This window comes from Cavia porcellus, unplaced genomic scaffold (genome assembly GCF_034190915.1).
Source record: "Cavia porcellus strain 051 isolate PalLab524CR breed Dunkin Hartley unplaced genomic scaffold, mCavPor4.1 scaffold_7, whole genome shotgun sequence".
NCBI lineage: Eukaryota > Metazoa > Chordata > Mammalia > Rodentia > Caviidae > Cavia > Cavia porcellus.
This window is the reverse complement of record NW_026947490.1, coordinates 20560328-20577835: the sequence shown is the minus strand read 5'-3', so window position 1 is coordinate 20577835 and position 17508 is coordinate 20560328. Positions and strand designations below refer to the sequence as shown.

The following is a 17508-nucleotide window of genomic DNA, read 5'->3' as shown; positions in this document are numbered from 1 at the left end:
CATGTTAAAAAAGAAACCAGCTTAGGTTTTTTTTCTAGGAGGACCAAAACTACACATCTTCTGTGTTTGTGTTTATGAGTGTTATTTCTTTTTATGAACAGTGCTTTTTAGTATTGAAATTGCTTAGCTTTGTATTTATAATATGGGTTTATATAAAGTTTCTAAAAACCAAATCATGTGGTTTATGTATTCTTTAGAAGTTTTTTATATAGCATTAGTCCTCACTTTTTTTTTTTTTTTTTTTTTTGTACCGGGGATGGAACTCATGATCTTGCACTTGCCAAGCATGCACTCATACCACTGAGCTAATGTCCTGGCCCTAAACTTTATTTACTAATCTGGAAAACAGTCTTATTTTTTAAAAAGGAATAGGGAAACAGGTTGTTAAAGGCAAAATAAATCTACAATATATTTAGAATTTTGCATACAGTGAAAAGAAAGTATTGTTTCTTTGTCTCTGGATTTTTTTTTCTTCGTACTGGGGATCAAACTCACGACCACGCACTCGCAAGGCAGGCGCTTATGCCACTGACCTAAATCCCCAGCCCCTCACTTTTATCTTGATGTACACATTTTTCAGACTTTCATCAGTAAGATGTTTATTAGCATTTTAAAGTTTGATAAATTTCCCATTTCATTTTGATTTCTAGTACCTACTAACCTTCAATAAAATATTTCTGAAAACTTTAACAAATAAATATTGTAAAATGTTTTAACTGGTAAATGTTATTTTGGGTTACTCTAACATGTTCAGAATCACCTGCTGAAGCTTAGTATAGAAGAGCTGCCAAGATAGAAAACACCTATTACAGATTCTCCCCAAGAGAGGGACTTCCAGGCCTGACCCCTGGTGGACATAGCACTTCGAGGAGCTCATCTCCCCCGCTGTTTCTCCTACAGCAGACCCTGACCTTTCTGTAGAATCTCGTAAGTCCTCCAGGGCATATGGCTGGCTAGTGGTGTTGGAAACCAGACTATCTGTGTCCTCCTTACTGAGTCTCAGGTGTAAGACTACCTCTGCCCTGGCCCCGTGTGGCTGCTGAGGCTGAGCTTTGCTGGTGACCACTTACAAAAGGTGTGAGGGTCAGACAACCTGAAAACCATTGCTTCTGATCAGCTCTGCCCAGGACTCAAACCCATTCCCCAGGCATAAGCTCCCCAGGGTCACCTACAGGGAAAGGCATCGGAACAGAGACTTCCTGAGCTCAGTTTCTCAATGGATTCCCCAAGGGACCCCTCAGCCAGGCCCTGACTCAGTTCCATTAGGTCTTTCTCAATATCACATTCATGGACAGTGATCTGGAGGGCAAAGCAGAGGCCAATCCCGATGGGCTGAGCTACCTCGCAGACCCCTCTGTCTGCAGGGTAGATTTAGTGAGGGATTCTGATCCATTGAAATTTACCTCATTGTGCATATCCTGTATTAAATGTTCAAACCTCTATGAGGTGCTAAAATGCGGAGGGGATGGTAAACAGAGTCCAGGCCAGACAGCCCTGACATTGTTGGAGACCATCATAAAGACAGAGGACAAACTCCTGGCCCTTTAGTCTGTTGTTTATTTAAAACATGATTCATTTATTCTTCTGAGGCAGTCATGGACTTGCTGGGAAAAAGTAAAAAATAAAACAATACTTACTATTCACTTGAGCTTACAGGTACCTAATAGGTAATGAAACACAGAAGAAAATTTGACCTTCATTTTGTATCTGTCACTCTTATTACCTTACAGCTTTGGGTCAGATCCCTGCTCAGCATACAGGCATGTTAAGGACGGATAGGGTGACAGTCTAAAAGCTGGCAATCTAAGGTTATTGACCCTGAATTTTCACACCATGTTTCATCTCCTTCAAGACTGAGGACACCAAGCCAGGCATGGCATCACACACCTGTAATCCTAGCACTTGAAAGGCTGAGGCAAGAGAATTATGTGAGTTCAAGGCAAGCCAGAGCTACAAAGTGAGTTCAAGGTCAGTCTGAACTACCTAGTGAGAGTCTGCCTCAAAAAGCCCAAAAACTAAAAATTAAAAAATGAAGACACCAAGATAAGAGATTTATAGAGATATCAAACTACTAATGAGTGCTCAGAGGTCTCCAGCCATTGTCCTAAACCTATGGTCACCTTGGATTCCAACAAAGCTTCCACAAAATTGAGACTTCCTCATGCAGAAATAAGCATCTCAAGTAGTTTGAGCTGCAGAACACATCCAGCAATAAGGACTTCTCACAGAGCCATCTTGCAAATCAGAGCTGAAGCGATCAACCAGACACTAGCCCACCTCAGCAAATCCATAAAGGCTGGGCTTCCCCTGTGTTAAGGGACCAATCTGATCCTGCCCATCAGACCTCTATTCCCCTCAGCTCCTCAAACTAAAGTTCCTTTCCCATTTCCTCTCACTTTCTAACCCTGCCTAGCAAATCAACTGATGCCTCACACTGATTGTGTCCCAAAATGCTTTTCTGAAACGATGTCTCAAACCTATACAGGATGAGTTGAAGCCCCTGTTTTCTCTTTTAGAGACTCATCAATGCCTATCTGAGGACAGTCCTGTGTATGGCGAGTGGAATTGACCCCAGCCCACACCAGAGGTCCTAGAGAATCATTCAGGTGCATGTGGAAATGTCCAGATTCTTCTTCTTTGGTAGTTTGGGTCTTATGTGGGACAAACAAGCAGGAAGTACAGGGTCAGAGTACTTGATGTCTTCTATCGGTTCTTACAGTATGCATTACAGTGACCAGTCATTTCTAGGAGACTGAGGTAATAGGAACTGTTACCTGGCCACCTACCAGACTAGCCAAGGGGCCATTTTCTGCTACAGGATCCCAGTGTCTAGAGCTTGCTCAGATACCTGTGGATGAATGAGCAAGGGTTCCCATAGCCTTGCATGTCCAGGGTTTTGTTGTTGTTGTTGTTGTTGTTGTTTGTTTTGGGGTTTTTTTTTTTTTGCCATCTTTTGAGCATTATGTCTAGCTGTTAGCCTCCCTCAGCTTGGCGCCCTCTGGTGGTCAGTGAGGAAAGCGTCCATGGCACAATCAGGAAATATTTAAGACCCGGATGTGTTTTATTTGGCGAGTCATCCTGACATAGTTACTAACATCAGCTTTTAAGCTTTGAGGGCCAGGATGACTTACGTGAACAGACAACAGTGGAGCTTTTTCTCCCCCTTTACTAGTCCCCTGAAAGTGTCCTATTGCTGAACTTTCTGTCCCTCTTTCATGCCCTCTCCCCTAAGGCTCCAAATAAAAGCCCTGCGTCACCTCTCAAGGTCTCACCTGGAGTCTCCAGGAAGTCTCTGTTCTCCCATCCCCCTACCATAGCTCTCCCAAAGAATCATGCCTTCTTACCCATGAGCAGAAGCTCTGGCAAGAGATGCATCTTTTGTGAGAGGGACTGAGGATGTCTCCATGGTCTCTGCTGTCTGCTCTGCCCCCACTCTGTGGAGAGGAGCTTCAGCTCCAGAATGGCTCCAAAGCAAGATTGCTCAAGGGGTCAGCTTTAGTGTCCTTCCTCCCTCTGAGCTCAGCTTTCTCCCCAGGCAGGACCACTTATTAGGGTCACGTGATTGGAGGTGAAGTTTCTGTGTGAAACACTCTCTGGGTTCTACCCCCTTGGTACTGCCTTCTGAGCCTTCTCTTCCTCTTGTGACCCTGAAGTACCTAGGCCACACTCTGAGGAGCAGAGTGTAAAAGAAAGTAAGTCTAACTGGGAGAAGGTAATTAAGGGAAGTGTATGTACCAAGCTGGCCTATCAAAGTCCCCTATGAAAGAGTCCTTTAGACTGAGGCTTAATTAGGCAGTGGATGCTTCCCCCAGAGATTCTACAGAGATCGGGAGCTCCCTGCAGGGCCCTGGCTTTCGGCATGAAGGTGACTGAGGCCGGTGTGGAAGCCTGGGGAAAGAGGAGGACTATGATGTGAGCCTGGCCTCTAGAGACTCAGACGCTGCTGGACTGGGCCCTGCGGAGAGGTTACCATCCCTCAGTTTGGCGCCCTCTGGTGGGCAGTGAGGAAAGTGTCCATGACAGAATCAGGAAAGCATTTTACAAGCAATATCATCTTTAAACATTTCTCAGATTTCCACCTCACTTTAACGACGGGACACACTCTGATTTGAATTCTCAACACCTCTCAACCAAGTCCCTGTAGGATCTGCCCACGGAATGTCATCAAACTCAGGATAGGTGCGTGGTCCGGAGTCAGGCCAAGCTGAGTCTGCAGAACTGGGGATCCAGCCCCCTGCGCACGGCTCTCGGGCTGATCTGGGGAGGTGTGAGGAGGAGAGGGGAGGCCCAGTGTCTGTGAAGCCTCTGGTGAGCCAGAGTGCTCAAGTGGACAGGGCCTCATCCTGTCTCCTTTTCACATGGCTGCCTGCTGTGGTGCAGGGTTCTCAGCCTCCTCTTCCTTCCCTGGGGACTTCTCCAACCTCTGCACCCTCAGGTATGCAGGCCTCACTGTGCTAGGGAAGGTGATGGATCTGTAAAGATGCTCTGTGTGGATTCCTTCAGCAGTGAAGCAGGCTTCGGGATCAGAGACACCTTCCTGTGCCTTTGGAAGTGTTCAATTGTGTCAGGTTGGGTGACACTGTAAGGGGTAGGGATGGAACGAGTCCTCACCCGTCAGCTTGCTTCCACCCCATGGTGCAACCAGCCATCCTGGGTTAGGTTGTAATCACTTCGGGCCCACGCACCTAAGCCTCACTGTGTTTGATCAAGACACACACGGTGGAGGCTCTGCTGGCATCCAAGGTGACCATCAGTTTAGGACAATGATAGGGGCCTCTGGGAGAGCTCATTTGTAATTCAATGTCCCTGTCCCAGCATCCTGCTCACTGCTGGTTCTGATGTGTCCCCGCTCCCACTGCACAGGGAAGGGTGGGGTTCCTAGATTCCCATAGCCCTCTCCTCCATGCCTAAAAGAGCATGTTGAATGGGCAGTTTGTGATTATAGTAACTGAATTATTAGGAATTAAAGGGACATTTTGTATTCTGACTTGTCACCACCTGAGAGGGAAAGGAAGGTTACAAGAGGGAACATGGTGTCAAAAAGAATTTGATGGCAATGTGAAACCCTTGGGGGAGAGAAGGAAATACAGAAGGCATAGTGCTTATGCATTGAAAAACAATACTATCACTTCTCCTACACAGGAGTAAATGTTCAAGCTCTATGTACAGATGACAGGTGTGGAATCAGTGTGTCTACAAGTTAAAGACCTGTTTGGAATCATGCATTTCCCCAGGTCCTTTTTGTATTTTTATATCACCAACATGCAGAACCCACCTGAACAGAGATTGAAGACACAACAGTCTGCCTCTGTCACTTATTTTGTTTCCTGAAAGTTCCTTTAGTGACTTTAACATCCCAGCACAGCCCTGAGCTCACACTGAGATATAAATGCCTCTTGATGGGGCAGACTCAAGAGAATTCAGGGACTGTGAGGTGCAGCTGTCACTAGGGCAGGATGAACCAGTGAAAGAGGAAAACTTTGTTCTTGGGGCTGGAGATTTAGCTCAGTATTGTAAGCACCTGCCTGGCAAACATGAGGTCATGAGTTCAATTTCTGGTGCAAACGAACAAACAAACTTTCTTCTTTTGAAACTGCCTAGCTCTGTAACTGCTTCATGGCTTTATAATTACTTTCTTGACCCTGCAACCGTGGGAGCATAACTGAACGGGATGCCTGATTGTACCTCTGTACCAAGCTTCATAAACTGATGATCATTAATCTGCCCTCGTAACCCATCATCTCACCTTGTTAGCTAATTAGAAGAGCTGCAGGCTGTTCTGTCTCACCATTGTGGCTCCTTTGTACCTCCTTCTTGTGCATCATACAAAAGCCCTAGACCACCAGAGATTGGGGCCTGATATCAGTGCCCACTGAAGTAAATGTATCTGCCTCCAGACCCTGAGCATTGTTTTGGTGATGTTTGGTTGTTTTGATGCCATTGCACTAGAATATATGGGGCACGTGGTGGTTTATCTCTAGAGATTCCCCCAAAGCTTCATAAACTTATAGGTTGGGAGGGTAGAGAGGTGGTTGGATCATGAGTGTGTGATACTGGATTTGGGGCATATGATAACTGGATTAGCCCACTGGTTGGTTTATCATGGTTGCAGGTGATGAATTACAGAAGAGGCAGTGACCTGAACTTTAGGGTACTTGGGGGGGGTGCTGAGGATCAAACCCAGGGCCTTATATACACTGTGCAAGGTCCCAATCACTGAGACAAACCCCAGCCTCTGACCCTCAGAGCCAGAAACACTCATGGTGAGGCTGGAGCAGGCTGTCAGCCTCCCAAAGCCACACTCCAGATGCAGCAATCTGCCATAAAGGGGTTGAAGGAGATGTGCCAAAAACCCTAACAACAGACACACGAAGATGGATCATGATGTGTAATTTGGAGGGGGCGTGGACCATCCCTGCGATAGCTTTGTACTGTGCTTTTCTTGATTAGAAAGGGCTGCTTTTTGCCATCTGAGTCCTCTCTGCTGCCTGCTGGAGAACCAACCTGTGGCAGTGGGGGCGCTGTCCGCGGTGCTGACCATCATGAACCATTGAAGGGCTGCTGAGTTGTCCTTCGACCAACTGAGGATTAGCACCATGGAGAAGGGCAGGTGCTGGGCATGGTGCACTCTCACCCCAGCCCACTTGCTCTCTCTGGCATTGCAGACCCCACAGTCTGGTCAACCTATGTGTAAGTTGCCTATGTGTAGTTTTTAGTGAGAGAAAAGGACAAAATGTCAAGGTCCTTTCCTTGCTAGACAGAGGAAGGCAGGACAGTCAGGAGAGGAGAAAGGTGTGAGGATGGAGCTGAGTAGAGAGCTTCCAGAAGTCACACCGTTGGTTTCTAGGTGGAGGAAAGGACCACAGTCTAGGAAGGTAGGTGGCTACAAGAGGCTGGCAAAGGAAATGGCCTATCCCGAGTAACCTCCAGAGAGAGTGTGTCCAGACTGATGCTTTGCTTTGTGTTGTTCTATGCCACTGCATGTGGAATCTGTGACAGCATCAGCAGGTAAAGCACTCAGGAGGAGCCTCTTATCTGATCTATGCGCACACAAGATAAGGACTCCCTGGAGCAAAAGCACAATGGAAAACACCGGGTGATTCTTCTTCTCATATCAGCACACACAACATGAGGCAATGGCAGAACATGCTCTGAGCTTTAGCACATGGACCTGATTGTTTGTGGAAATGTAGAGCTTGATATGAATCAGGCTGCTTGTGAATGTCACCCTGTCATCCTTTCGGGGCTTCAGAGAAGGACTGAGAGCTGCAGCCCAGGTGCATGGAGGAAATGCAGCTGGGAATCCTAAAGGGCAGGGCAGGGAGGAGACCCTCTGTCCTGTCACATGGGGGCCCTGACCGTCTGCCCTGACAGCTGAGTGTAAAGAGGAGGTTTGTTCCAAAGGGACCTAGTCAGGGCACAAGGTGGGAGATGAGGGGAGGGCAGGGTGAGAGGCCATGGGCAGTGCCATAGAGGACCTCGCTCAGTTCCTGCATCTGGATCTGTACTCTGCTCGGCTACACTGTCAGCCTCTCCATGTCCTCACGGGATGAAGATGTCCTGAGCACTGGTCTTCTGGGCATAGAAGACTGTGGCCACAGCAAGCTGGCCTGGGTGCCTGGAATGTTAAGGCTTGGGGCACTGTCCCTTGGGCATAAAGCACAGTTTCTGTAAGAAATCATGAAGCAGTGTCTTTTTGTGGTGCATCCAGCAATAACTGTTCAAGTCAGAGTTGAACAATTCCTGACTAAAGATTAAAGAGGCCCCTGAGCCCTGTGTCCTCAGGTCCTGACCACCTGGGGCTGCTCTGTGCCCAGGTCTGGCTATGCTCAGGGGAGTTCCTGTCCCCTGGTTCCTCCCTCCTGATCCTTTGTCACTATTATTTCCTAGATCTCAAAGCTCAACTAGATGTTGACATGGACAGCTCCTGGTCCACGTTGGTCCTGTAGGACCAGATTATTCACCACCTACACCGCTTGGACTCCTGTGTAAAGGGGAGGGGCAGGCTTACTAGAGGGGCAGGACTTCAGAGGAACTGTGGACTGGGGACGGAGACAGGTGTTAGCAAGAGGGAAGGAGGAGGCTTAGGCCCCTTGTGCAGGAGGGCATGGAGGTCCTCAGGTCTCAGAGTATCAGGAAAATCAAGCACCTCCTATTGGGGACCCTGGAGACATTTGGGGAGCAAGTGAGCAAGTGAGGTCCAGGAGGTGACGGTGACCTGAAACCCACAGGTTCAGATGGATCTAGCAGTTGAGTTTCCCTGTGAAGCGTGTTTGTAGAGGCCTCCTGGAAGCTCCTGGGGAAGGCTCTGACCCCAACAGTGACTACAGAGTGGACACTGTGGGTCACACATGGGGCCTCCCAGACACACCCAGCACACTGAGACTAGGAAAGGTCAGGCTTACATATGAGGATGCAGGGAGAGGCCACAGCTTTGTGGTCAGACATTGTTTGGGGAGCAGCTCCCCTTTCTAAGTGAGGGTGGAGACTCCTTTCCCCATTTGTTCTGTGGTAGGAGGGGAACCCAGAAGAGGGCCGGGTGGGCAAAGACCTTAAAAGCTGCTTCTGTCTTGGGTCAATGGGGAAGAGACCCAGGGGAATCTTGACCCAGGAACCCAGGAAAGAAACTGAAGATTTGCCTGAGTTGAAGAACCACACAGCAGCGCCCACCAGTAGGCAGGACCCTGGGGAGCCAGGGCCATCCTGAACTCAGTTACCCTGCTGTGACCAGACTGTCTGCTCAGGCAGGAGGTGCAGAAGCAGGACAGTGGCCTCGTCTTGCACCCACCTTGGCAAGAATCATAAAAGGCCAGGCCCCGGTGTCCAGTGGGGTACATCAGCTGTGTGGACTGCTGACTCCACTCAGTCTGCCCAGGCTCCTCCCCTCTCCCCATGTGACCTTGGCCAGGGTCACCCCTCAGACGCTGAGCTGTGACCCCCCATTGGGTGAAATGACCAAATAACAGCAAGAGGTGCTAGTTTCCAAGCAATGGTCGCAGTGACAGCCTCTGGGCAGGCTGAAGAGTTGCTTTGTGGGGAGCCCAGGCCATACTGAGGGGCTGCACCCCTAGCTGTACCCAATTTACAGACACAGAAGCCATGGAGGTGCCAGCCCAGGGTCTGAGCTGGTGAGGAAGGAGCCCAGTAGGTGGAAGAGGGAAGGGGCCACGGGAAGGAGGGAACCTGAGCGCCAGCTCCGGAGCCTGATGAGGGGTCTCCTTCTCCACATCCTGCATCAGCCTGGGGGTGGGATCGGGAGGTGCACAGCCTTGGTAAATTCCAGTTCTTATGAGGAGCAGGAAACACCCCAGGGCTACTGCCAGAACCACCCCAACCAGGACACCAGGCACTATACCAGCAATGGCGCCTGCAGGGGGGCCTGGAATATTTTCTTCTGCTGAAGAGAAGAGAAGAGAAACGAAGGCCCAAGCATGTCACAGGCGGGACAAGGAGGGGTCATGTGGGGAGGGCCCCAGAGAGGGTTGGAGGAAAGGCCCCAGTGACCGAGTGTGATTTGTCATCACCATCGCTACCACCTCCTGACTCTGTGCTGTCTGCCGTTGCTTTGTTCCATGTTCCTTTTGGAACCTGGAGCCCCTCTGACTCCCACACTTTCTCACCTGTAGCCTGGGCCACATCCTTCTCATGCTCCTCTAACACTGCTTTCTCTGCTTCTTTTGTTTCCCATCACAAGACAGACAAAGGGCAGTCCTGACCCAGCGTCATTTGGCGCAAGGCTCAGTAGTAATGACAGTGAGCAACAGCTTTCAGGGCCTTCTCTGGGTCAAGCCCAAGGAACACTTCACCTATATCTGCTGTGGTCTCTGCATGCCCACAATGGGAGGGGCCATCACCCACTATGCAAGTTTAGAATCTGACCCTTGTATGCTTACGTAAACCAAGAAAGATGACAGGGGTGGCCAATGACCAAACAAAATTTTTCTACTTAACTTGCAGCAAGCAACAGCAATGGTAAAAAAAACTATTGCAGCTTAATATCATTGATAGAGCTGTGATTCTAAGCCCTGTGCTACCTGCATTAAAATCATTTTTCTCCTGATAAAAATCCTCATAAAGGCCAGAAATTTAGCTCAACAGCATAAGTGCCTGCTTCGCAAGCTCGTGGCTTTGAGTTTGATCCCCGGTATCAAAAAAAGAAAAAGAAAATCCAATAGAAGGAACATCCTCATAAAAATCCTAAGACTGAGGTTTTGTTATTGTTTCATAGGTGAGAAATCTGAGGCTTACGAAGCTGACTGTCTAGAGATCAGAACCTACATAATAACATTAGTTTAATCCCTGGATTCCTTAACCACCTTGCTCTTCAGACTCTAAAGAGTCCTCACACTTCCTAATGCTCACATCCTGTGCCAGGAATATGCACAAGCAAATGTGTGGAAGGTGCCCAGATTGTCACCCAGGTTGACAGGGACACTTCAGCAGATCCTGACTGGGTTGGGGATCTCACATCGTCAAGACCCTGCACCCTCCCTCCTGACACTGCTGCTCTTGAAGGTTTGGTTGGGGGAATTTTAATCTATCAAACCGGTTTAATAGTTACAAACTGTTATGCACCTAAAAGCAGAGCACTAAAATACATGTAGCAACAGGTGACAGAGCTGAGAGGAGAAACAGTTCTAAAATGAAACCCAGATACTTAAAAATTACCCTTTCAATAACGGATACAACAGCCATAGGGAAGGTCAATAGGAGATTGGCAACACCAAGAACCAATGAGACCCAAGAGACTTACACAGATTACGCCATCCTGAGACTTTATCCTGCACAGGACGACGAGGCTCTTGGAGCTTACTCCTCTAAATCCAGGTAACCACTGCCCGTCCGAAGGATCATGATGTCACCACCACAGTGAAGATGGTGCAAAGGAGACAGGAAGGTGGTGGGGTCAGAAGGTCCTTACTCCATGAGGATACCAGCTCGCATTCTGGAGCCCTGAATGTGAGCTCACTAGAAGCTCATTTACTCACTAGAAGTCTCTTCAGAACCTGCTGCCCTCGTTGCACTCCCAGTTCATGGGCAACTAGAGAATAAATGTGTTATCATTCACCGCCCTTATGTCACGGCTCACTGGCACTGCATATCCAGCCCCAGTGGTCACTCTGCCTGGAGCTGCCCAGGCAGGAGACCTCACACTGATAGCTCCAGCAACCTCCTTCTGCACAGGGTGTCTGCTAGGGCTGCTGTGGTCCCGGGACACCTTTATCTCTTCCATGAACCACAGAAGCTGGTTACCCGAGAGGCACAGGATGGAGAATCCAGCGTCATCTGAGAGGCAGGAGCGCTGAATCTTGTTCTGTATTGCTGCTGTGGATACAGGCTGTGTCACTGGCTCGGCTGACAAATATGAGAGACCAGTGGAGCCTGGGACTGGGACCTGGGCCACTCTCAGGAGCCACAGCGAGATATATGGCATCACCAGAGGACAGGGTAGATCCCTCAGAGGCTGGACAGAGTGTGGTGAAGGACCTAGAAGTTAGTGCTCATGGGATGTAGTTCAGGGGTAGAGCCCTTACTAGCGTGTGTGAGGTTCTAGGTTCAATCCTCAGCACTGCAAAACAAAAGCAAGAAAGCAGAACCCCAGAAATTAGATAACCTTGTTATCATCTTCGTTCTGAGTGGCAGCAGAGATTTGCTCTTGGAATGGATACAAAATCTTCTGTGTTTCTGTCTTCTTATCTATAGAATTGTAACAGAACAGCCCAGATCCCTCCACAGTGACTCCTGACTGGTGTCCTAGACTTTGAGGTCCATGCTACCAACCTCTTCCCAGTCCCAGTTCACAGTTCCAGCATCTTCTTCATCAAGTGGAAAGTTTTTTTTGTTGTTGTTGTTGTTGTTTTTTTTATTTTTTTTCCCCAGGACACTTCTACGTGACCCACAAAACATTAGGCCACCACACCTAAGAAAATTTCCGTATATGTCAGGAAAGAGGGCTGCCATCTTTTTTTCTTTTTGGTACTGGAATCAAACTCAGGGCCTTGTGCTTATCAAGCAGGTGCTGTGCCTCTGGGCTATATCCCCAGCCCACTGCCATCTTTTGCTTTAATCCCTTTAGCCCTAGCAGGTTTACCTGCTAAATGTCCCCTTTTTGCTAAATAATATAATATGGAGTGGGGAATGGACCAAACTAGACCTAATGACTTAGGAATTAAAGAGTCTCCCATTTGGGCTGGGGATTTAGCTCAGTAGCATAAGCACCTGCCTTGGAAGCACGCGGTCATGAGTTCGATCCCCGGTACTGATAAAAAGTTAAAAAAAAAAAAAACAGTCTCCCATTTAAGCAATGTTTGTCTGATGGTTTTGCTTTCTGGCCTTGGAGAGAAATATCTCTGGGAAAAAGTGATTACAGTGCTGGCAGTAGGCTGGCATGCTTAGTATTCCCTAGAAACTAATTTTCATGCCAGTTCCTGTGAATACAGTGTGGCAAGTAGTTACTTCCAGAGTGGGAAGTATTTATTTTATTTTATTTTATCTTTTGTAATAAATACATTTATTTTATTTTATCTTTTGTAGTACTAGGGATTGAACCTAGGGCCTTTGCACTAAGATACAACTCCAGATTTTTTTTTTTTTTTCATTTTGAGACAGTCTCACCAAGTTGCCCAGGCTAGACTCAAATTCATGATACTCCTGCCTCAACCTCCCAGAATTCTGGGATTACAGGTGTACACCACCACATCTGGCAAGACAGAAAAGAGAGAGAGGGGAGAGAGGGAGGGGGAGAGGCAGGAAGGGAGTTAAATATAGTGAGATGTGGCTCCACATCCACTGGCATGACCACAGTCACAGAGACAGATAATAGCATGTGCAGCATGCACGGGAATTGGGCCCCCATCCCCACCTCGCGGGTGCCATATAGTGCTGTGGGAACACCACATCTTTGCTTTGGAAAACAGTCCCTAGGGTCCGCAGGCTCTAAGTTGTATCTTTGACATGGGTATCTCTGCGATCAATATTTTACACCGCCTGTCCCCTGCTCCACAGAACATAAATATTCCGTTCCTACCACGGGACCTGTGTGTCAGGAAATCAATCTCAATGTCCTCTCGCAGCCCCTCAAAGAGGTTCTGCTCTGGCTGTGGATTTCCTTAAATGGTGGGTCCTGCAGTGCCTCGTGCTGGCGCCATCTGGTGGAGACATGGCATCACTGCAGGTGTTGCACCCCTCCGTGTAATTTTTAAGTTTTCTGTCATATTAAAAAACCATAAAAAATCGGAGGCTGGGGCTCAGCAGCATAAGTGCCTGCCTTGCAAGCGCGCGGTCGTGAGTTCTATCCCCGGTACCAGAAAAAAAAAACAGAAAAAGAAGCAAGTGGAAATCGTTTAAAGGATATATTTCATTCAACCCAATGTATTCAATGCAATGTGTTGCTAACAAAAAAAGTAACTCAGCAACTTAGTGAGATTTTGTCCCAAAATTTTCTTAAACATTTTTTGTAAACATTTGGAGATGTAGCTCAGTGCAAAGGCCGTTGGTTCAATCCTCAGTAACGGCAGGGGGGGGGGGCAAATGAATACCACAGTAATTACATTCATAGAGACACAGAAAGTAAGTAGTGAGATAGAAACGTGGAATGAGGAGTTATTTCTTAATGGGGACAAAGTTTCAGTTTTCCAAGATAAGAGTTCTGAATATTGCAGGGTGTGGTGACACACATCTGTAATCCCAGCACTCAGGAGGCTGAAGCAGGAAGATTGCTGTAAATTTCAGGTCAGCCTGGGCTACATAGTAAGTTCAAGGCCAGCCTGAACTGACTACAAAGCAAAAACTTGGCTCAGAAAACCAAAAAAAGGTTCTGGAAATAGATGGTGGTGATGGTTACCTGGCAATGTGACTGTAACTAATGTCACCAAACTGTACACCTAAAATGGTTTAAATGATCAATTTTATGTTATGCATATTTCATCACAATAAAGACTCAACAGGCAAATTTAATTTCAGTAATATTTTATACCAATAAACTAAAAATGCCATTTCAACATATAATCAGTTTTTTAAATTATTGAGTTTTGCCCTTCTTTACCATACTGGCCTTGGAAACCTGGTATGTATTTTAGGTCTCATCACATCTTTATCTGGACTCTCCAATGTTTCCAGTGCCCCATAGCCATGCTGGGCTGGTGGCTGCTCCATGCACAGTGCTGACCTTCAACCTCATCTGCGAAGATCTCTGCGATGCTCCCTCCACACCCCTGGCTCTGCACCAGGTACACCTGTGGTGCCTCTGAGCACTTCCCTTGTTGTCTGCAAACAACTGTGCCCAGAGCCCAGGGCCAAGCCCTGTGTTGTGTCACAGACACCTTCAGAGAAAGCGCTTACCAAGGAGCATGTTGATTCCAAATCTGATTTGACCTGCAGATCTCTCTTCTCCCTTACATAAATCTGTATCTCATGTGTGTGTGTCAAAATGTATGAGCAGCACCTCAGATAGTCATCTCAAAGTCTGGGAGGCGTGAGCCTGGCCAGGAGGACTCCAGGTGTCCCTCCTCCTGCTCCTCCTGGGGCTCTCCCTCCTCCTCCTTCTCTTCCTCAAAGTCGCCACTCTCCACCTCCTCCTCTTCCAGGATGGTGACCAGTTCCTCCTGAAGAGCTCCCATCTCCAGCCCCAGGCTGCACAGCTGGCCTAGCAGCTGGACATCCACTTGGCGCAGGTTCCCCTGCCGGGAAGGAGAGATGTCACAGCATGCCACCCAGAGGGCAAGGGGTCCTGCAGGATCTGGATGAGAGCAGGTCCCAGCTCAGATCCTGGCCTTACAACACCTGGGCAGGGCCCTCAGTGTGCATCTCCCAGGGTACCTTGGGAGCCTCCCTGTCTTTGTCTCTCTTCATTCTCATTCATATTCTCTATCTCTCTCTCTCTTCGTCTATGTCTCTGTCTTCCTGCCTGTCTCTATTTCTGTTTCCCCATTTCTCTGCCCTTGCCCTATCTCAGATTCAGTTTGAATCTGTCTCTAACCTCTGATTTCTACCTGTGTCTCTTTCTGGGTCTCTCTGTCTCCATTCCTATCTCTCACTGTCTCTGCCTCCCCCTCTCTGCCTCTATTTCTCTATTCCTCTTGGTTTCTGTCTGTCAGTCTCTGGCCCTTTCTATTCACATTTATTCTGTCTCCTCTCTTGCCTTTCCAATCCTCTCACTCACCAGCTCCTGCCAAATCCACAGCAGACTCTCCCTGGCACCTCCAAGATCTGCCCCCACGGACATGAGGGTCTGGCCAGGGCTCTCCTCTGGAGGGGCCCCGCTCAGGGCCCGAGGGGGTGGGCCCAGTCCTGGGGGCTCCAGTCCAGCCTGTTTCAGCTGCATCCACAGCTCCATCGTCTCAGCCGTGGCCTCCAGAACCAGGAAGTAGCAAGGTCCAGGGTGACCCAGTCCCATGGTGAGCTGGGGGGAGGGCAACGAAGAGGACCAGGCAGACGCATCCCAAAGTCCACTCTTCAGTTAGAATCAGCTGGCTGATCTTTTTTTCTTCCAACCTCTGCCCCTTGTGGAGGACAAACCCCACCCTCCTGCCTCTGCTCAGGCCTGAGTGTTTGCAGCTGCCTGGCCTCTTCTTTCTGCTTCTCCCAGGCCTCCTCCTCAGCCTCTCCCACTGGACTTTCTCTGGACCCGTTTTGCCCACATTCCAGGGCCTCCCACCAGTGTGCTGTGGTGTCGAGGCAGCTGGCTACCATGCAGTGGCCAGGTCCACTAAGCCTAGACTTGTCATGGCTGCTAGCAATGTCAGGGTGGCCCTGCTGTGCAGGAAGCTGGGAAGGGTTGTCAGCTTCCCTCTGCCTCTCTCAAGCCCGAAAGGTCACCATCCCCCGGTAAGTTAATGGCTCGCAAGGTCCTGACTCTGTCCTGAGCTCCAGCCCCCAACTCAGCAGCTCCACAGAGACATCTCAGACATCTCAAAGCCACAGGGTCAGAACAGAACTCTGTCAGGGACTACTCCATGGGATTCAGTTCCTGCTGGCACCATAAGAAACTATCACTATCTTTGTGGTTTAAAACACGTTATCCTTCAGCTCTGGAGGTCTGAAGTCTAACTTAGGTGCCCAGGGCTAGTTCCTTCTGTAGGCTGTAAGGGAAAATCTATTTCTCAGTCCTTTCCAGCTTCTAAAAGCCACCTGCTTGCCTTAGCTCACGGCCCCTTCCTCAGATCACTCTAACCTTTTGCTATCATCTAGTCTCCTATGAAACCTGACCCTCCAGCCTCCGTGATTATATTGGCCCTAAACAGTTATCCATGATAATCCTCCTATCTCAAGATTTTTTAACTTCATCGAATCTGGAAAAATTTCTTTTATCATTCAAAGTGATGGAGTCATAGGTTCCATGGACATGGGTACCTGGGCATGGGGTCACCACCCTCCCAATCCTGCTGCTTCCTAGATTCATCCATCTCCGTAAGTGACATCAGGATCCTTTTAGGTTCCTGAATCTGCTGATTCAAACTTCAAAACAGATCCAGAATCAGAGCACTTCTTGCCATTGTCACATCCCATTCCTGTTCATCTATAGCCTGGACCATTGCAGTAGCTGCTTTACTGGTTCCCTGCATCCACTCTTGTCCCCTAAGATTCATTCTTCACCTGGCAGAAACTATCGTTTTGGCTGGCTGTGGTGGCACATGCCTGTAATCCCAACACTCAGGAGGCTGAGGCAGGAGGATTGCCATGAATTCAAGGCCAGTCTGGGCTACACAGCTCAAGGCCAGGCTGAACTAATAGCGAGACCCTGTCTCAAAAAAAATGATCTCAAAATGTAAATCAGATATTAACATCTTCCTCTTCCCACTGGGAACAGAATAAAATTCCGCACAGTCAGCCCCCTGCCCACCTCTCTGAACCAGTCTCCTGCTTCTCTCTCCAAGCTGGTTACCCCTTAGCACATTTGCATAAGCTACCAACTCTGCCCAGGACTCTTCCCCGAGAGCTTTTAATGGCTGTTTCCTTCTCATTCATTCCACTTGTGTCACCTCTTCAGAAAGCATTTTGCTAATGACCCTATGCTCCAGTCACTTCCCATTACAGTGCCAGTTTTTATATACTTCTAATCGAACCCTGCCGGAAATTACTTATTATTTTGTGCATTCATATATACGGGTCTCACTACGCAGTTCAGGCTGGTCTTGAGCTCACGTTGTAGTCCAGGCAGTTCTCCAACTTGCAATAGTCCTTCTGCCTCAGCTTCCCCAGTGCTGAGATAACAGGCATGCATCACTATTCCCGTCTGATATTCAATTATTTCTTATCCATTCTCTCCCTACCTGGTATGTTGACTCCCTGAGCAACAGCAGGCTCTGCCCAGCTCACGAAGGTAACCTCAGCACCCAGAACAGTGTCTGTCACTCTGTGGCATCAGTATCTACGGAATGAATAAATAATTCCATCCGAAGACTTCACATTGAATCTCTAAGTGAGCTAAGCGTGAACTCCAAACTAAAGCCCAACTCTCTATGATACTGGTCTTCTGCTACCTAACCTCTTTTCCCTCGCCCAGTTTAA

The 17508-nt window shown here is 48.3% G+C and overlaps 1 protein-coding gene across 1 annotated transcript; it reads right to left on the bottom strand.

Moving 5' to 3' along the window:
* Positions 1-13951: 13951 nt before the first annotated feature.
* Erich4 (glutamate rich 4) lies at positions 13952-17250 on the bottom strand. Its single transcript, XM_003461984.4, has 2 exons — positions 15161-17250; positions 13952-14678 (listed from the first exon to the last, which is right to left on the bottom strand). Exons 1-2 carry the CDS (start codon positions 15392-15394, stop codon positions 14445-14447), a joined length of 468 nt encoding a protein of 155 aa, XP_003462032.2. The 5' UTR covers positions 15395-17250; the 3' UTR covers positions 13952-14444.
* Between the last annotated feature and the right edge of the window lie 258 nt (positions 17251-17508).

What these genes read in the sequence shown, in the direction of transcription:
- Erich4 (XM_003461984.4), bottom strand. Translation starts at nt 15,394, where the DNA reads ATGGGACTGGGTCACCCTGGACCTTGCTACTTCCTGGTTCTGGAGGCC. An exon ending in TGTGGATTTGGCAGGAGCTG is followed by an intron (nt 14,679 to 15,160) that starts GTGAGTGAGAGG and finishes CCTTCCCGGCAG; the next exon opens with GGGAACCTGCGCCAAGTGGA.